The 20,904-nt window shown below is 41.4% G+C and overlaps 1 protein-coding gene across 1 annotated transcript; it reads right to left on the reverse strand.

The window, feature by feature from the left end:
- Positions 1-338: 338 nt before the first annotated feature.
- ZNF789 (zinc finger protein 789) lies at positions 339-20,175 on the reverse strand. Its single transcript, XM_081054366.1, has 5 exons — positions 20,093-20,175; positions 16,474-16,551; positions 4,637-4,763; positions 2,544-2,657; positions 339-1,465 (listed from the first exon to the last, which is right to left on the reverse strand). The coding sequence occupies exons 2-5, from the start codon at positions 16,504-16,506 to the stop codon at positions 453-455; spliced, it is 1,287 nt and encodes a 428-aa protein (XP_080910492.1). The 5' UTR covers positions 16,507-16,551; positions 20,093-20,175; the 3' UTR covers positions 339-452.
- Positions 20,176-20,904: the final 729 nt, after the last annotated feature.

The following is a 20,904-nucleotide window of genomic DNA, read 5'->3' on the forward strand; positions in this document are numbered from 1 at the left end:
GTAAAATGTAGTAGCACACTCACTTAATTTTATAAACAAATTTAAGTAATTCTCCATACCTCACTAACTACTAGTGAGTAGCACTTATTTTTAAACAGCCTATCAATCTAGGTCATTGCTCTGTATGACACCAAGAAAGGCTTTCATAAATTGTTCACGATCCAATGGTCTCCAGCCTGGGGGACCACAGAACAAAGCTACTATGGCTTCTTTCCGCCTTAACCTGACTTGGAATGAAGGCATAGGGGGCTCAAGGGAAACTGCACACAAGAGCCTATCACATCGTCTACCAGGTAGTTCTGGACTACAGCAAGAAGGTTACCTACAAAAAGGGGTCCCCATAGAAAAACGAGTTTGGTTCCTGTTTACTAATTTTCATAAAACAATCAAATTATACATACTTGCAATAGTGGTAGGTTCTGGTCTTTAAATGGCAGCTTTTCTGGTTAGCATCACGTCGCTCTCCGCTCTCTGTGAGTACCCTGATGCTTAATAAAGCTTGTGCGCCAACTGAAAGATTTCCCACACTTGTCACATCTGTAGGGTCTCTCTCCATTGTGAATGACTTCATGTCGACGAAGATTTGACTTAAAACTAAAAGTTTTTCCACACTGTCTACATTCAAATAATTTTCCCTTGGTATGTGTTCTTCGATGCTGAATGAGATCTATATTCCGACCAAAGGATTCTCCACATTCACTGCATTTGTGAGTGTTCTGTTTACTGTGAAGTTGTTGATGGCTCTTAAGGGTTGAATTCCGAACAAAGGCTTTTCCACATTCAAGGCATTTATGGGGTTTTTCTCCGCTATGGATTACCTGATGTCGAATAAGGGTTGAATTCTGACTAAACTTTCTTTCACATTCACTGCATTTATAGGGTTTTTCTTTGGTATGGATCCTCTTATGCTCAACAAGATATGCCATCTGCCGAAAACATTTTCCACACTCCTGACATTTATATGGCTTTTCTTGAGGGTGACACTGCTTATGGACACTAAGAGCTGACTTCCGTCTGAAGGCTTGCCCACATATGTCACACTCAAAGGGGTCCTCTGAAGTGTGAATTCTTTGATGTCGAACAAAATTTGCCCGACGCTTGAAGACTCTTCCACATTCATTGCATTCATTAGATTTTGCGTTTGTAGGAATTTGCTTCTGCCTCAAAAGCAATGATCTCTGATGGAAGGGTTTTCCATAGCCATCACATTTGCCCTGCTTCCTCCTTATTTGAGCATGCTCATCCTGAAAAGGGTTAAGGTTTTGAAGGAAGTCCTGGTTGCATTCATCACCAACAGTAGGGAGTCTAACTCTATAAATGTCCACAAATTTGTTACATTTAAGTAATTTTTCTGAAGGTCTCTTGACCACCTTCTGCCCTACCCCTGATACGTTACAGGACTCTGAATCTTCAGAAATGTTATGCTTTGGAGTTAACTTTATCATCTGGTATCTGGCTTCAGAACCTAGTGAAGTAACAAGAAAATATATAAATGACCTGTCCACCACAGAAGGAAAAAGGGAAAAGAAGTCAACTGTTTGTGACATAAGATACCCAACTGAAGCTAAGAGGTGCTCACTTTGTCACATCATTATAGTAGAGGCCAAAATTCTGATTTTCATAGCACTCCCAGCTGTTATAACAGAAAGCGCTCTTAACATCAACCAACTAAAAAATGAACGAGAGTGTGTGCATCAGAGAATGTCAGAACCAAAGGAACCCATCATCATGGTAGCATCTTACATTTTCTAAATAAGCCTGCTTTTCATAATTCTGGGAGAAACGGCTCCTTAAAAATGGGAAAAGTATAAGATAGAATAGAAAAGGAACCAGAGGGAAGTAGGTACAAATGGCAACAGAATATTGTCTCTTAACCAGGGGTGATTTTAGCTCCTGGGAGACATGTAACAATGGACATTTTGGGTTGTCACATTGGAGTGGTGCTACTGGACCCTTATGGGTAGAGGCCAGCCATGCTGCTAAACATCCTACAACGCACAGGGCAGCTCCCTCACAATAAAGAATTACCCAGCCCAAAACATCAAAGTGCCTCTACTGAGAAACCTTAGAAGGATGTGGAAAAAGGTAGAAGCAGAACAGGATATAGGAAGTAGGAAAAAGTAGGCACCTCAAGAAACACTGAGGAAGAGAAAAACAAAATGAAAGCAGGGGAACAAGAGAAAGTAGAAAGGAAGGATAAGTAACGTGGGTAGAGTATCGAGGATGACAGCAAGAGCTGTCAGAAAATACCAGACCAGATGCTTCAAAGAAGTACTTCACTGCCGCAGACAGGATGAGCTTTGAGGACTTGAAATCAAATCCCAAATAGCAATCTACTGTGTGACAGGTATCTTAATCTATCAGTTTCTTCATCTGGAAAATGGGGATGGTGGTCACACCTACAACCTTGAGGGCAGTAGGGATAAACAAGTGGGAAGATATATGCTAATCACCCGGCTCAGGATCTGGGACACAAAGGGGCTTCATTATTGTGACTTCCCTTTCTCTTTATGATTTCCATTTGACTGGGCCTTCTCACCCACCTGGGCAAGCATCACTGGAAGCCTTCCTAGTACCAGATCTTGGCAGATCCAGGATCCATGGATCTTCCCACTGTTCCAGCTGACCGATCACCTCAGGTTTGGGAAACTGAAATCCTACTCATGGGGAAGTAAATGGGATGTGGTGGTTAGTGAGTTACAGAGAGAGGTCCTAGAGCCCAGTTTAACCTTTGGGTCTACAGTGGCAAGAAGAAATAAGGACAATAATCAAAAGGGCTCCTGAGAATAGAAATTAGCACAATCTTTGTGAAAATTTGGTCATTTTTATTGATAACCTGAATGACATTCATTGGATGTGGTCATTTCACTCTTAGAAATACAGCCTACGGAACAAGGACAAAAATTAATGTTCCAGAGATGTTCAGTAGAGTTGTAACAATGTAAAAATGAATATAAACTAAATGTTAATAGGGGATAATTAAAGTATAGTACATTAATACAATGAAGGCAAAAGTATTAGACACATATTAAAAATCCATGTGTTCAAAAAACATTTATTAAAATAGGAAAATGCCTCCTAGATATTTAAAAGCAGAATACCAAACTCATGTACAATATGACAATCCTCATTTTGTTTTTAAAACTATCTATATGTGTATGTATACATATGTAAGTATATATATATATATATATATATATATATATATGAAAAGACAAGGAAAAAGTAAACCAAAATGTTGACAGAAGTTACTTCTGGGCATTGGGCCTGTAATGGTTTTTATTTTCTATTCTATTACTGAAAAATCATTCAATAATATGTATATATTAAGAGACTGAAAAGTGCCCATATCCTCAAACTCCAAAATTCCAATCCTGGGACTATATATTGGGGAATAATCAGATATTCATAAAGGGATTTATAGTCAAAAATATCCATTGGAACATAATATAGATGATAAACACACAAGCAAACCAACAAACAAAAACAAAGCCAAGCTAAACATTCTTAAATGAGAAAATGATTAAATATTATGCATCATACAATAGAATTACATTAAAATTTTTCCTGTATTTATGGGAGCTTTTAATAACGGGAAAAATGCTGATGCTGTAACACTGATTTTAAAGGGATTACAGAATTATACAAAGAATATACTCAGCTACATTTTTTAAAAGCACAGGGAAAGAAAAAAACTGGAAGGAAATATTCCAAAATATTAAGTGTTACCCCTGAATGTTTTCTTCCCTTCATGCTTTCCTATACCTTCCATGTATTCAAAAAAAAATCCATGTGCTCTTGTAATTTGTAAAAGGAAAATAAACATTAACAAACCCGGAGGTAGGTGGACAATCCCACAACATACTCTGTGCCAAGAGTGTCAGTGTGGGGCAAACATGTGGTCCCAGAAAGAAAACTATCCGGGAAACTTCAACAGGACTCTGCATTGGAATAAGACAAAGGCTGGCTCCTGGGAAGACCGAAGCAGTGAAGGTTCAGAAATGAACTGTTAAGAATCATTTCCTGGTCAGCTAGTAATGGGGCAAACAAAGAAGTAACCCATTTCCAGAGAAAAGACTTTTCAAGAGAATAAGAAACTAGCGTTTAGAATCTAAATAGGCCACAATCTTTTCAATGCCAAGAGGTCTTATAGGGTAGTTGTGGAGGAGGCCAGTGGGAGTGGGGAATGGACTCTAAAACAAAAGGAAAATATTCCTCGTCCACAATCCCCTATCTGAAACCCTGGAGGCCAGTTGTGTTTCAGGATTGAGAATTTTTCCAGATGTTAGAAAGACGACGTGGTATGTCATTTTCTATTATATACCACCTCCAACTCAACAGGGTTTAGAGCTATAGCTTTAATCAAACACACTGACATTTCTAATGCTAAAAAAAAAAAAAAAAAAAAAAAAAAATCGAAGACCAAGTGGGAAAAATAAGGATGATAAATAGCTTTGTGTAGGATGAAATCAGGTTTTGCCACCCGATGACTTCATGTTGGGTCTTGTAGCCAAATGAGTTACGAAAATACTTCTGGTTTTCAGAGCTTTTTCTGATTTTGGAATTGCAGAAAATGGACTGAGAACTTGTGTAGACACTCAAAGCACTCAAAGCCAAATCTTTAAACCGTCATTACCCAGCAAGATCATGTTTCTGTAATTCTCCAGCATCACATCTCTGTAGAGGTCTTTCTGAGCCCAGTCAAGTTTGTTCCACTCTTCTCTGGTGAAGTTCACAGCCACATCCGCAAAGGACAACTCCTCCTGAAAACATAGTAACTAATTATAGCCTCAGTTCTGACAATAACTTTGGGAGCAATTGTTATTATTCTATAGGTCAGGTTTGATGAGGTAAAGTGACTTGGCCAAGCTCATTCAATCAATAGGCAGATTCAGGCAGAGATCAACTCATCTTCCTACCCTCAGGCCAGGCACGTTCTCTCTTCTAGAGTCCACAAACTTTTTCTCTAGAGGACCAGATGGTAAATATTTTAGGCTTCTCAGGCCACTTGGTCTCTGCAGCAATTATTTAGCCCTGCTGCTGTAGCACAAAAGAAAGCCATGGAGGACAGATAAGCGAATGGGCATGGCTGTGTTCCAATAAAACTTTACTACCAGGTCCAGGTAGCAGCCAATTCCTGCTCTATACAATACTACCTTTTACAAATAATATATTTCTGCCCGGGTTCCCATAAGGAAGAGATGGCACACACAAATGAGCTCACTGCGAAGAGCTTAGCACGCAGACTAGTCATGATGGAATGGACAGGTTTCCTGAAAACCAACAAAGCCTGCTGAAGCATGCAAGGGCTGACTATGTTGCGGAACCATTACCTACTAGGTCTAAAGAGGAGGGGAGGGAAAGGGTTATTGGAATCCAGAAAGTTGTCGAAGAGGGAACAAGGCTGGAGCCAGGGCCTTAGAGAAATGCAGCCACTGTCATCTGGCAGCCAGCAGGGTGGGAGCTGTGGGAATAAGCACCCGACATTAATTTCCTCCAAGTCTCTGGTCCCCTGACCCCCTCCATCCATTGTCAAAAGCCTACCAAAAGCCAGAGGGCAAGAGAACCTACTGATCGTGAATATAAAGATCAGCCTCCCAGGGCACAGACCAAAGTGGGGAAGGGTGGAGAGTACATTCAGAGAGATAAAGTGTTCAGCACAATGTCTGCAGAAGTTTCCATTTGCAATTGTGTGCTCACCCCATGTGGGCTGAGAACAGGCATCTCATTTACACGTTACTGAAGCCCTTGGAGCAGCGGCCTGGTTGTCTTCCCACCACTTTCTCTTACAAGACACTGTGTGGATTCAGTGGGTATTTGTACAGAACAAGGGTGCTCCTTAGTAGGGAATTTCCACCCCCATCCTGAGGAGCTCTCCTCTGGAAACAGACACCAGAACTTCCCAAATCACATGGCCTTTCTTTCCTCCCTACCAAACCTGACTTCCTCAAGCCCCTCACCTCTGTCCTGAATGTCCCTCCTATACAGTCTCCACAACCTGACTGACTCAGCCATCTGCACTGTCTGCATCTACATGAAGGTTGACAAGCACTGGGGGCAGGGTGTGTGAAATGGTTTAATCTCCCCCTGAGTTATCTCCGTACATTGAGTTTTACAGCTGGGCTCTTAATGATTCTCAACAACTCTTGCTCTCATGTTCCTTACCAGTGGTCCTCTACATTTTTATCATTCCTGTTCCTTCAAGAAACATTTACTGAGCACCAGTGAGTTTTAGCTTTCATGCTATAGGCCAGTAATAAAAATAAAGGTTACAGTTCCTGCGGAGGCCACACGACACAGCGATTCAGGCGGTGCGCTGCTGAACTCTAAAGACACCACTGACATCACAGCTGTGTGGACAGGGCTCCCTAGAGTTGCTAAGCGCACAACTGTACAAACCCACAGCAGCCCTAGTCCCTGCTTCAGGGGGTGAACGGTCCAGTGGGGGAAGATGGAGAAATCGACATGGCAATGATCCAGCGGTCAGTACACCATGGGGGTAATCAAAGGGGGCTGTGAGGACAGGTAGCTCACCTTGCCTTTCAGGAGGCGATGCTAGTTATGTCCCAGAAAACAGCCCAGGAGCACATGCTCTTCAACTCCTCACACTCCCCGCCACCTCACGCTGCCCAGACCATTATTACTTCTCCTTCTTCTCCTCCTCCCTCAGGCTGCCCTTCTAGTAATCCCTCCTCCTCTGCCTTTGATTCCATTCTCTCACCTCCTCCAGGCCACTTGGTCTCTGCAGCAATTATTTAGCCCTGCTGCTGTAGCACAAAAGAAAGCCATGGAGGACAGATGACGGTGAGTCTTCCTTTTCTGTATCTTTCTGTATCTTTCTTTTCTGTATCTTTCCTCTCTTTCCCCTTGTGATAGTGTGATTTACAGTAAGAAATGTGCATTTGATCTTTGTCCCTGTTTCTGACACAGAGCTCCTAAAACCCCTGTAATTTCCTAAAGGGATAAGAGCAAATGAGCATCTAGTAATACTTGGTCTTTTGTCCTCGGTTTCTGAGATTGCTCCCAGCCATAAAGGTGAAAGGAATGTCTAGTTCTAATAATAAAATTCTTCCAACACACCCAAGTTTATGTTAATGAGGTGACCTTTGGAAAGTCCCTAAAACTGGGAACCGGTACCCAGGAGAAGAACCACAAGATTAGAGTAAGAAATTTCAGCCCCTTCCTGCCCCGCAAGTAAGAGGACAGAGGAGCTGAAGATTGAACCTACCACCAAAGGCCAAATGATTTAATCAATCAAATCTAACAAACCTTTATAAAACCCCCAAAATGGGTTGCTGAACTCGTGGAGACGCTGGGAGGGTAGCATGCCTGGAGAGAGCACGGAAGCTCTGCCTGCCTTCCCACATGCCCTGCCCTACGCATCGCCCCCATCTGACTATTCCTGAGTTATATCATTAGAAGAAACGCATAATCTAGTATGCAAACTGTTTTCCTGACTTCTTTGAGCCACTGCAGCAAATTTACAGAACCCAAGGAGGGGATCGTGGAAAACTCCAAGTTAGAGCCAATCATTCAGAAACACAGGTGACAACCTGGACCTGTGACCTGAGGCTGGAGTAGACGGCAGTCCTGTGGGACAGAGGCCTTCACCCATAGGGTCCTGTGCTAAGTCCAGGTAGAGTGTCAGAATTGAGTTACGATACAGGGCACCTCGCTGGTGTCACAAACTGCTTGACAGGTGGAAAAACCCCACCTTGATAGGTGGAAAATCCCCACATCTGGTGTCAGAAGTGAAAGAAGAGAAACACAGAAGTGTTTTTTCCTAAACACTCACTCCTCCACTAACTCCTTCCTCTTAGCTGGCAAAATGCTAAACTCTCTCCTATTGTTAAAAAGATTTTCCTTGGGGGACGGCATAGGAATGACGGCAGCAGGGTGTACTTTTTGAGTTCTCCTCCGGATCTTATCACAAACGGGACATCTATAACCCATCAAAGGACTCTCTGTTCATCATGCAGAACAGCTAAGAGACTCCTGCAAGGATTACTTGAAGGTGGGCAAATTGGGCGAGCAGGGGAAGAGGCAAGGGAGCGGAGTGGAGACGCGGCCCGCATCGGCAGCGGTGGAAAAGCGGTCCGCATCTGCGGCTGTGGAAAAGCGGTCCACACCTGTGCTGTGGAAACGCAGTCTGCATCTGCGGCTGTGGGGATGCGGCCCACACCTTCGGCTGTGGGGAGGGGGCCCACATCTGTGGCTGTAGAAATGAGGCCGGGATCTGCAGCTGTGGAAACATGCCCGCATCCGGGGCAGTGGAAACGCATCCGCAGCTGCAGAGACGCAGGGGATCCAAGGACAGAACAGAGAACACAAAAGCTCTTTCCCTGTGTCCCACAGCCGATCTCTCCCTCCAAGGGCGCAGCATATCCAGCATTTGAGGTAATAGCCTCAGTGAGATCTCCAGTTGGGCCCTAGGCCTGACAAAGGACACGAACTCCATACCTGGGCCCCTCCCCCCGCTCCTCCAATCCTACCCCCGTCCTTCCAGAGACTTAAACTGGCCCCTGAACTGAGGAGTAGTGTCAGATTACAGAGGAGCCTTAGTGCTCAGGCTCTGGGAAGACCGGCATGCAGCTCTGACCCAGGGAAAAGGCTGTGAAAAGAAGAGTGTGATTTTGGCTGGGCTAGGAGAGAAGAGACTCGTCTACCCCCAGCCACCACCTTTTCTGGTCCGCGGGAAGAGTGTGACATGGCTGGGCTGGGAGAGAGAAGACCCCTCCATCCCCAGCCCCCAACCTTTCTGGCCTGCCTAGGGCAGGGCAATTACAACTGCAGAGGCACTCCCAGGCATCAGCAGTAAGCGGCAGACGCAGCTCTGGGCTTTCAGCAGCTCAAAAATCTCCCGCCTGCCCCCACCCCCCCCCCCAAACACACACACAGGGAAGAAGTGCCCTAAGACTCAGGAGAACTGGACACAGGGCTAGTGGTGCTACTCTCAGTGTGCATATGTGCAGGCAAGAGCAGAAACCGCACTGACTTTGTAAAAACTACCATCCAGACCCCTCAGCCCCACGCATCTAAATCTGCAGTCCCAACGTCACTCTGGGCACCAGGTGACCGGTTCGGCCTGCAAAATAGGCAGGGGACTCTTTGGTACAGCAGAGGATAACCTGGAGATTACTTGGTGGGCTTATGCCAAGACTGGTGCTGTTTTTTGTTTTATTTTGTTTTGTTTTGTTTTGTTTTGTCTTTATACCTTTGATATCTTTGCCTGTGTTGAGTGGAGGTTGTCGGTTGTTTTTACATATGAAGGCATTTGATTTTTTCTTTGGTGTTGATGTTGTTGTGCTTGGTAATTTGTTTTGTTCTGAAACTGCCCTACCAGGGCCCAGCTTAAGAGGCACAAGATTCAACATACCCAGAGGCCAACTCCAGACCAAATCAGAGTACTACCGGGTTTGACCTACAAGTCACACACCCAGAGGGAATTCTCTATAGGCACAAGAGCCCATAGAGGCCAAATCACATTTAAGTGGTCAACCCTCATGCAGCACAACACCCTGCTGTGGGCATAGCCAATTCTCACAACTAGTCAGCTTAGGAGTTAACCCCACCTACTTACAAGCAAAAAGCAATTAAAGATCTTCTTTAACAGGACAATATACACAAGAGTCACTTTTGGAGCACACGCAGAGGAGAAGAACGAAGTAGTGCAAGTCAAATATAAAGGACACATACTACATAAAATAAACCAGCAAGAACTAAGAACTCTAGGGGATCTACCTAATACATCAAAGCAAACACAGAGAGCCAGCCAGAATGGGGAAACAAAGAAACATGTCCCAAATAAAAGAACAGAAGAAACCTCCAGAAGTGGAACCAAATGAAACAGAGGTAACCAACCTATCAGAGACAGAGTTCAGAACACTGGTGATAAGAATGTGTAAGAAGCTTAGAGACAACATAAAGAAGGATGTAGAAATCATAACGAACAACCAGTTAGAACTAAAGAACACAATTAACAAAATTAAGAACTCACTTGAAGGAATGACCAGCAGGTTAGATGAAGCAGAGGATCGAATCAGTGACTTAGAAGACAAGTGAGCACAGATCACCCAAACAGAACAACAGAAAGAAAAAAGAATAAAAAACAATGAAGATGGTGTAAGAGACCTCTGGGATAACATCAAGCGCAACAACATGCACATCATAGGAATACCAGAAGGTGAAGAGAGGAAGCAAGGTATTGAGAACATATTTGAAGTAATAATGTCCGAAAACTTCCCTAACCTGATGAAGGAAACCAACATACAAGCCCAGGAAGTGCAGAGTTCCAACCAGGATAAACCCAAACAGGCCCACACCAAGACACATTATAGTTAAAATGGCAAAGCTTAAAGACAAAGAGAGAATCCTAAAAGCAGCAAGAGAAAGGCAGAGGGTTACATACAAGGGAACTCCCATAAGACTATCAAATGACTTTTCTACAGAAACATTGAAGCCAGGAGGAAGTGGCAGGAGATACTCAAAGTGATAGAAAACAAAGGCCTGCAACCTAGATTGCTTTATCCAGCAAGGCTATCATTTAAAGTTGATGGATAGATAAAGCTTCCCAGAAAAGAATAACCTAAAAGAATTTATTACCACCAAGCCAGCATTGCAAGAAATACTAAAAGGACTTCTGTAAATAAAAGATGAAAATAATCTAACTACAAATTTAAAAATGCCAATAACTATGTACCTATCAATAATCACTTTAAATGAAAACGGTTTAAATGCTCCAATCAAAAAACATAAGGTGGCTGAGTGGATAAGAAAGCAAGACCCTTGTATATGCTGTATACAAGAGACTCACCTCAGATCAAAAGACACACACAGGCTGAAAGTGAAGGGTTGGAGTAAGATATTTCATGCAAAAGGAAATGAGAAAAAAGTTGGAGTTGCAATACTTATATCTGACAAAATACTTTAAAACGAAGAACATATTAAAAGACAAAGATGGGCACTATATAATAATAAAGGGATCGATCCAACAAGGGGACATAACCCTAGTAAATATCTATTCAACCAACACAGGAGCACCTAGATATATAAAACAGAAATTGACTGACATAAAGACAGAGATCAACAGTAACACTATCATAGTAAGGGACTTCAACACACCACTGACAACAAGGGACAGGTCTTCCAGACAGAAAATCAATCTGGAAACAACAGCCTTAAATGATACATTGGACCACTTGGATTTAATCGATATTTTCAGAGCATTTCACCCCAAAGCTGCAGAATACACGTTCTTCTCAAGCACACATGGAAGATTTTCCAAGACAGACCATATGTTAGGCCACAAAACTAGTCTTGATAAATTTAAGAAAATTGAAATCATACCAATTGTCTTCTCTGACCACAGTGCTATGAAATTAGAAATGAACCACAGGAAAAAGTTGGTAGACACACCAATTCATGGAGGCTGAATAACATGTTACTAAATAATGAATGGGTCAAGCAGAAGATCAAGGAAGAAGTCAAAAGACATCTCGAGACAAACGAAAATGAGAACACGACGATCCAAAATCTATGGGATGCCGCGAAAGCAGTCCTAAGAGGAAAATTCATAGCACTGCAGGCCTACCTAAAGAAACAAGAAACATTACTAATCAACAGTTTATCTTCACACTTAAGGGAAATGGAAAAAGAACAGCAAAATAAGCCCAAAGGGAGTACAAGGAAGGAGATAATAAAGATCAGAGCAGAAATAAATGAACTAGAAACCAGAAAAACAATACAAAAGATCAATGAATCCAAGAGTTGGTTCTTAGAGAAGATAAACAAAATTGACAAACCTTTAGCCAGACTCATTAGAAAAAAGAGAGGACCCGAATTAATAAAATCAGAAATAAAAGAGAAGTGACAACAGACACCACAGAAATACAAAAAGTTTTAATAAATTACTATGAGCAACTATATGCCAACAAATTTGACAATCTGGAGGAAATGGACAATTTTCTAGAGGCGTACAACATTCCAAGGCTAACTCAAGAAGAAACAGAAAACCTGAATAGACTGATTACCACCAGGAAAATTGAATCAGTAATCAACAATCTCCCAACAAACAAAAGCCCTGGATCAGATGGCTTTACAGTTGAATTTAATAAAACATTCAAAAAAGAATTATCACCTATTCTCCTCAAGCTCTTCCAAAAAATCCAGAAGGAGGGAAGATTCCCAAACACTTTTTATGAAGCCACTATCACCCTGATCCCTAAATCAGACAAAGACACCACAAAAAAAGAAAACTACAGGCCGATATCTCTAATGAACACAGATGCAGAAATCCTCAACAAAATATTAGCAAACAGAATTCAGCAATACATTAAAAAGACCATACACCATGATCAAGTGGGATTCATTCCTGGTATGCAAGGGTGGTTCAACATCCGCAAATCAATTAATGTGATACACCACATTAACAAAATGAAAAATAAAAATCGCATGATCGTATCAATAGATGCAGAAAAAGCATTTGATAAAATCCAGCAGCCATTTATGATAGAAACCCTTAAGAAAGTGGGAATAGAGGGATCATACCTCAACATAATAAAGGCCATATATGATAAACCCACAGCTAACATCATACTCAATGGGGAAAAGCTGAAACCATTCCCCTTAAAATCAGGAACAAGGCAAGGTTGCCCACTTTCTCCACTTCTATTCAACATAGTGCTGGAAGTTCTAGCCACAGAAATCAGACAAGAAAAAGAAATAAAAGGCATCCAAATCGGTAAGGAGGAAATAAAACTGTCATTATATGCAGATGACATGATACTATATATAGAGAACCCTAAAGACTCCACCAAGAAACTATTAGAGCTGACAGATGAATTTAGTAAAGTAGCAGGATACAAAATTAATATTCAGAAATCAGTTGCATTTGTATACAACAATAATAAAACATCAGAAGGAGAAATTTAAAAAAAAACAATCCTATTTACAATTGCTCCAAAGACTATAAAATACCTGGGAATAAATTTAACCAAAGAAGTAAAAGATCTGTACTCAGAAAATTATAAGACACTGAAGAAAGAAATGAAAGAAGATACAGATAGATGGAAACACATCCCATGTTCATGGATAGGAAGAATTAATATAGTTAAAATGTCCATACTGTCTAAGGCAATGTACATATTCAATGCAATTCTTATCAAACTACCAAGGACATTTTTCACAGAAATAGAACATATAATCCTAAAATTTATATGGGACCATAAAAGACCCCGGATAGCCTCAGCAATCTTGAGAAATAAGAATAAAGTGGGAAGTATAACAATACCTGACATCAAATTATACTACAAGGCTACAGTAATCAAAACAGCATGGTACTGGAATTAAAAACAGACACATAGATCAATGGAACAGAATAGAGCGTCCAGAAATAAATCCATGTGCATATGGCCATTTAATCTACGACAATGGAAGCAAGAATGTACAGTGGGGTAAAGAAAGTCTATTCAATAAATGGTGCTGGGAAACCTGGACAGATACATGCAAAAAAATGAAGCTGGACCACCTCCTTACACCATATACAAAAATAAATTCAAAATGGCTTAAGGACTTAAATATAAGATCCAAAACCATAAAATTCCTAGAAGAAAATATAGGAAGAAACTTCACAGACATTACCCAGAGTAAGATTTTTACTGATATATCCCCTCGCGCAAGGGAAGTAAGAGGAAAAATAAACATGTGGCATTACATCAAACTAAAAAGTTTTTTAACAGCAAAGGAAACCATCAATAAAACAAAAAGGGATCCTACTGATTGGGAAAAGATATTTTCCAATGATATATCTGATAAAGGGTTAATATCACAAATTTATAAAAAACTCAACTCAACTCCAAAAAAACAAACAACCCAATTAAAAAATGGGCAGAGGACTTGAAGAGACATTTTTCTAAAAAGGACATACAGATGGCAAACAGACAGATGAAGAAATGCTCAACCTCACTAACCATCAGAGAAATGCAAATAAAAACCACAATGAGATACCACCTCATCCCAGTCAAAATGGCTACCATCAGTAAATCAACAAACAAGTGCTGGCACAGATGTGGAGAAAAGGGAATGCTTGTGCACTGTTGGTGGGATTGCAGACTGGTGCAGCCTCTATGGAAAATAGTATGGAGTATCTCAAAAATCTGAAAATGGAACTACCTCATGATCCAGCAATTCCACTCCTAGGTATCTATCTGGAGAAATCCAAAACTCTAATTCAAAAATCTTTATGCACTCCTATGTTTATTGCAGCACTATACACAATAGCCAAGACATGGAAACAACCGAAATGCCCATCGGTAGACGACTGGACTAGGAAACTGTGGTACATTTATATAATGGAGCATTACGCAGCCATAAAGAAGAAAGAAATCTTACCATTTGCAACAACATGGATGGACCTAGAGAACATTATGTTAAGTGAAATAAGTCAGACAGAGAAAGACAAATACCATACGATCTCACTTATATGTGGAATCTAAAGAAAAGAATAAGTGAATGAACTAATCAGAAACAGTTTTGGAGACATAGAGGAAAAACTGAGGGTTGCTAGATGGGCGGGGGGGTGGAGATAAGGGAGAAGGTGAGGGGATTAGAAAACAGTCAGTAACCACAAGATGGCCATGGGGTTTTGAAAATTAATTTGGGGAATGTAATCAATAATGTAAAGATTTCGTAGGGTACCCGATGGACTCTTGTCCCATGTGAGAGACCACCTCAGGGATGATGTAGGTGCCTGATCACTGCACTGGACACCTGAAGCTGAAGAATAATGAATGCCAACTATAATTTTATATATATATGTATATATATGTATGTATGTATATACTTACAAAAAGCGGAGTACAGAATTAGAAATAGAGACAGTGGAAATGTAATGGCTCTGTGCGATGTCAGAGGGATAGCGGATGGGGGTAAGGGGGTTCACAGTGTCAGGGATATAAATGATTAATGTCTAAGTATTACTTTGTTCTTTGTACCTGAAATAATTTTTTAAAAAGGAAGAAATGAGAGAAGGCAGACAAAACTATCTATATACAAAATAAACCACTTTGATATAAATGAATATATATTTATGTTTACATATACAATTATACGTATGTATACATTTATATCTGTGTATATACATTTATATTTTTTACATATACACATTTTTATTTGTATTTATGTCAAACTATTAATAGTGTTTGACCTTGAAGAATGGATTAGCATTAGCAAAGCAACAGGAAAAGAGATTTATTGTTTTCATTTTTCTATACTTGCTTAAGTAGCTTTCACAAAAACAATAAAAAATGCAATAAAAAAAACAAACAAACAAAAAAAGATGTTCCTTGAGCCTTTCTTCCCCTCTGGTTTCCACTCTCTCTCATTCTCTTACTGGACCAGCTTCTGTAAAGAAAACTCCACACTCACCTCCAATCACTCCACAAGCCACCATCTGGATTAGACCTCCACAGCTCTTCTGAAATTGTTCTAAACCGCCCTCCACCCGCCATGAGCGCCCGCGTGGGAGCACAGGAGGATAATGTAGTTAATGTAGGAGGTTAGAGAGGATTTCACAAAGATGACTTTTGAGTTGAGTCTTAAAGCATGAATAGGTGAGCTTGCCTGTGGACGGAGAGAGCGGGAGACACAGGAATGGAGGAGCGGAAGAGCGCTGCGCACGCTGAGCGCAGGTTCTCTGGCAGCGGCGGAGGGCTGCAGACGCAGCGGGAAGGCAGGCAGAGCTGGCAACCCCTCAGAACCTGCAGACACGCTGGAGCAATGTGGTCCATCTGTTCTGACTCCAGCTCCTTCCCTCCTGATCAAGATTGTTCTTTCCGTATTGTTGCAACAGCTTCCCAACTTGTCTCCTTACTTTCAAAATCAACTTCTTATAATCACCTGCCATAACGTTACAAATGCAATAACTAAGCTTCCATTATAGCCTTTACTACTAACAGATCAGAATTTATCTCCGTATTATAAGACTTTACATATCTACCGCTCCAAACATCTTGTAAACTCCCTCAGGGCAGTTTATCTCCTAGCACAACATATGGCATCTGGCATACAGTAGGCACACAATAATGCTTACTGATAGAAACAATGAACAACTATGGTACAACAGCTAAAACTCACAGAGTGTTTAAAATGTAACTAGATACTATGCAAAGTACTCCATGTACCTTATTTCACTTAATCCTCACAACTGTTTGCTATTGGTACGACCATTAGCTCATTTTACAGATCAGGAAACTGACCCAGAGAACTTATATAACTTGCTGAAAGTAACACATATAAAACAAAGCATGGATTTGAACCTGTCTGAATTCCAGAGTGTAAGGTCTTTACCTCACCTTTCAAGAAGGAAAAAAAATCCCCCAATTTTAGGCTCAACTTAAAAGGAGTTAACACCACGTTAAAGCCATTGATTGTCCAGCCACAGGGCTATACTGAGGAAGCAGGAGGAACCCAGCTCACCTTCCACAGGGCTGTCAGGAACACAGCCTCCATGGCCTGGTCTCTGAGCTGGGGCACGATCCTGGCCACCAGGCTAGGCTGAAGGAGAGAAAAAGATAACAAGTAAGGCAGTCTGAATTTGAACCTCTCTCACCAGGAAACTCTGGGACAGGGAATTCCAACAGGACTAGCAAATCTCAGCTAATACAAAGTCACTGTGTTTGCTGTTGGAATGTGTGATAAAATGAAGGGAGCCACTAAAAAAGTCTTTTTAGTATATAAATTCTGAAACTAGATCAATTTCTAAAGCTAATCCAAAAGAATCTGTGGCCTTGCCATCCCCTTTTCCCTAGAATATGTTCTGTAGCATGTCACTGAGAGACTGAATACATAAAGGGATAAAAAAGATAAAAATAGCACTTTGACCTGCAACCTGCAGCAACTAGCCCAGAACTCAAACCACAACCAATGCAGCAATGCTGTTTCCCCGAAAATAAGACCTAGCCCGACAATCAGCTGTAATGCGTCTAATGCAAAAATTAATATAAAACAGGGTCATGTATTGTATAAGACCCGGTCTTATATTATAAAAGTAATGTAGGGCCGGCCCCATGGCTCAGGCGGTTGGAGTTCCATGCTCCTAACTCTGAAGGCTGCTGGTTCGATTCCCACATGGGCCAGTGGGCTCTCAACCACAAGGTTGCCAGTTCAATTCGAGTCCTGCAACCCTGCAACTAAGATTGAACACGGCACCTTGAGCTGAGCTGCCATTGAGCTCCCGGAAGGCTCAGTTGGTTGGAGCACTTCCTCTCAACCACATGGTTGCCGGTTTCGACTCCTGCAAGGGATGGTGGGCTGCGCCCCCTACAACTAGCAACAGCAACTGAATCTGGAGCTGAGCTGCGCCCTCCACAACTAAGGCTGAAAGGACAACTTGAAGCTGAAGGGCACCCTCCACAACTAAGATTGAAAGGACAACAACTTGACTTGGAAAAAAGTCCTGGAAGTACACACTGTTCCCCAATAAAGTCCTATTTTTAAAAAAAAGTAAAATATATAGTAAATATATAGTAAAATAAGACCGGGTGTTATATTAATTTTTGCTCCAAAAGACGCATTAGAGCTGATTATCTGGCTAGGTCTTATTTTGGGGGAAACACAGGAGGTCCCAAGTCAGGACTTGGTCAATAACTGCCAACTTATTCCTAATATTTACCCGCTCTTCCAATTTAGGACCAACATAGAAAGCCAAACAAGCTCCCTCCTACCCAATCAGCCAGGATGTCTCACTTCTATTAATTTAAAAGCTCCAGCTTTCCCACACCAACCTCCAAACTGGGCATATTTCAGCTTTCCTTTTTTTCCCACTATAAAGCTTTCCCCTCCCTGCCTTTGAGACTCTGCCATACATGAGTGATGGTGGCTAACTCCCTTACTATAGTGGGTTCTGAGTGAACAGCCTTTGTTTGTTCTTATCTGGGTGGTCTTCATTTATTTCTACATCATACAGAATCAGCTCAAAGTGTAAAAACTATTTTAGGACAGTTATCAGAGACTTCAGGCTACATATTATATACAAAGACGTAATTGCTGTCAAAAAAGAAATTCAGCTTTACTTGATATGAATATTTTATTGAGCAAGAAATAAACCTTGAACAAGGAGACTTCAAATTTCAGTGTTAAGAAGCTGGGCTCTAGACAGTTACCACTCAGTTTAAAGCTTATCAGGAGTAGCAGAACACGCCACCCCAAAATATGCCCCTTTGGAATATTGATTATTTTTGAGCTGCAGGCACTTGAAACAGCAAACGTAGAGAGAGGTATTCTATGACCTCCCCTTATCTGTTTAAACACAGATCCTCCAAAAGGGACTCAACTGTCATAAATCCCTCCCAGGGAGTTTCATTAACCAGGGAAGATTGACTCTTGTCACAGGATGAGACTAGAAGTCAACAGCACACCCAGGCAAACTAACAGACCTCTTATCTATTCTTCTAAGGGCCTATTACCATTCCTAAAAGTTTTCTACTCTACTCTAAGAGGCCTACATACGCCCTCCCCTTTCCCTATTAAGAAGGTATTTAGGGCCTGAATTCTAAGCAGGAGTTACTTCTCCCTGGGTATCTCCCATATATACATGAGTATACGAGTATATACTATGTTAATAAACTTTTGTTTGTTATTCTCTTAATCTTTTATTGCAGGGGGGTGTTAGCTAAGAACGCAGAAGGGGGGAGAGAAAATTATTTTTCTCCCCCCTACACATGAATGACAATGTACCTTGTTTTCTATCATGAATGGTTATTAGACTTACATTCCTTTTAGTGTAGTAGTACTGTACAATTTAACTTCTTTGTAGTTGATTGGCTAGGAAGATGCAAGGTCACCCCACTTGAAGAAAGCTCAACTTTCATTTAAGGACAAAGTCAGCAGTGGTGGGAAATTAGCACAGTTTAAGTTTTGATTCCCCAGCAATGGGGTGACTGGCCTAGGGTTATACTCAAACTGTGACTTCCACCTCAGCTTTTATTTAACACTATAAATTCAATATTGTCACTCTCAGGGAGTACACAAATGATGGGATAAATGTAATTTGCATTTCTTTTTTATGCTTTTCTGGCTACCGGTGAAGCTTGCTTTTTATGTAAGTGCATTTTTAAGGAAATCCCTCACACATTGTTTACATTCCCTAAAAATATTATGAAAGAAGACCCTGTGCCTCTTAAGCAGGAAGGTTTTCAAAAAAGTCCTGATAATGGCCCCGACATTGGGCAAGGGACTGCAACCTTTTCATTATCTAAACTGTCATCTGTGAATATTGTACATTTGGAACTCAGAATCTAAAATGACACTTCACGGACACATCTGGAGGGAAGATGATGGGAAGTCCACACATAGGGAGAAGAAAGAGATCTACAAGCCAGTGAGACAGGCTTGGAACAGATTCTTCCCTCACAGTCCACAGAAGGAAACAATGTCTGCCATTAGAAAACAGAGCTGCAATCATTCATCTGAATATAAATCTTAACATTTTTTGGTTCCTTTAACACTAAAAAGACATAACGCATAGTTTGCTCTCTCTTTCATATAAGCTGTTCCTAGTAACCCATCAGCTGAGCATGGACTATAGCGTACTCTTAGAGGTTCCCATTCTAAGGGAATGCAAGTAAAACCTCAATCACGTTCCAGGAAGGCTTTCTTTCCCATTGTGATGGCAATTTATCTGTTAATTTGACTGGGCCATGGGTTGTTCAAAAAATAAAAATAAAAATAAATAAATAAATAAATAAATAAATAAATAAATAAATAAATAAAATAAATAAAATGACACTTCACAATGTGAACCCCTTAAACTTTTAATCATATCCTGCTTTCCCCTATAACAAAATCAAACTAAACAAAAGTATCAACCAGGCAATCAATCATCGGACTCTGTTCCTCCTTAACGCTGAAGACGCGACCACGAGGAACATACTCAAAAGCTGGCATCTTCAGGAAGATGCTCCATAAACGTCACGTGACGTCCCCTGAAGGCGGGGGTGGAGGGGGGGAACCCCTGAGCCCTGACACCTTCCGTGGCGGAGCCACTGTGGCTTCCTCGCGGCACCCATCCCTCCCATCACAGTAGCTTCTTTCTCACCAAACCTGCTCGGCGCCTGCTCCAGGAAGTCCTAAGTGCCCACTTGCAAGACTGTGTGCGCTGGCAGCACCTCTCTAGGTTTCCGGCCTGCCCCGGCACGTGACCGGCTCCTCCGTTAATCCCCCAATTGAGGGCGCTAACGCGGAAGGTTCCCGCGCCTCTCTCCAGCTCACTCGCGCGCCCGGAGCCGAAAGTCCCCGCCTACGTATCTTCTAGGAACCGCGGAGGCTACGCAACTCTATGGTCGGGCTAAGAGTACATAGTCCTCAAATCACATGCACAGGGCACCCCTGGCTGCGCCCATCAAAGTGACTTCCAGGCCCAGCCTCCAGCGTTCCTGAAACTAGTGAGAATCACCTGGAGGCTTTAAAAATTCTAATACTAAGACCCACTCTTTTCACACCACTTGTCAGAATGTCTAGGAGCTGGGCTCTGGTGCAATTGGATATTTTTAAAAGCTCCTCTTCTGAGTCTAATGTAGAGTGACGAACTTTTTAAGAGAGCCAACCCTGGACACAGCCATACCTGACTAAAAGCATAAGTTAAATTATTATACACATATTCATTATTACTTTAACAAAAAATATTTTAAAAAATAGATGTTTATCTAAAATGATGTTATTTGGAGTTATTTACTTTTCTGTTACGTGAATGCAATTACTTAAACAAACTGAAAATGAATAAAGTAAACATTCAAAATGGAGTCCAGAACTCATGAAGGGAGGGCTGTCACGGACATACCACAGCAAGAAGAAGCTTACTTTACATAACCTGGATAGGAAAAGAAAGATTTTCTCCTTTCCCAGCAATAA

Source organism: Rhinolophus hipposideros, assembly GCF_964194185.1.
Source record: "Rhinolophus hipposideros genome assembly, chromosome: 7".
In the NCBI taxonomy this organism is placed as follows: domain Eukaryota; kingdom Metazoa; phylum Chordata; class Mammalia; order Chiroptera; family Rhinolophidae; genus Rhinolophus; species Rhinolophus hipposideros.

Bases quoted from the DNA above. Each gene is read 5' to 3' on its own strand.
- ZNF789 (XM_081054366.1), bottom strand. From the start codon at position 16,506: ATGGAGGCTGTGTTCCTGACAGCCCTGTGGAAG. The intron at 4,764-16,473 runs GTGAGCTGGGTT...CTATGTTTTCAG, and splicing joins TCCTGACAGCCCTGTGGAAG to GAGGAGTTGTCCTTTGCGGA. The intron at 1,466-2,543 runs GTGGGTGAGAAG...TTACTTCACTAG, and splicing joins TTCCAGTGATGCTTGCCCAG to GTTCTGAAGCCAGATACCAG.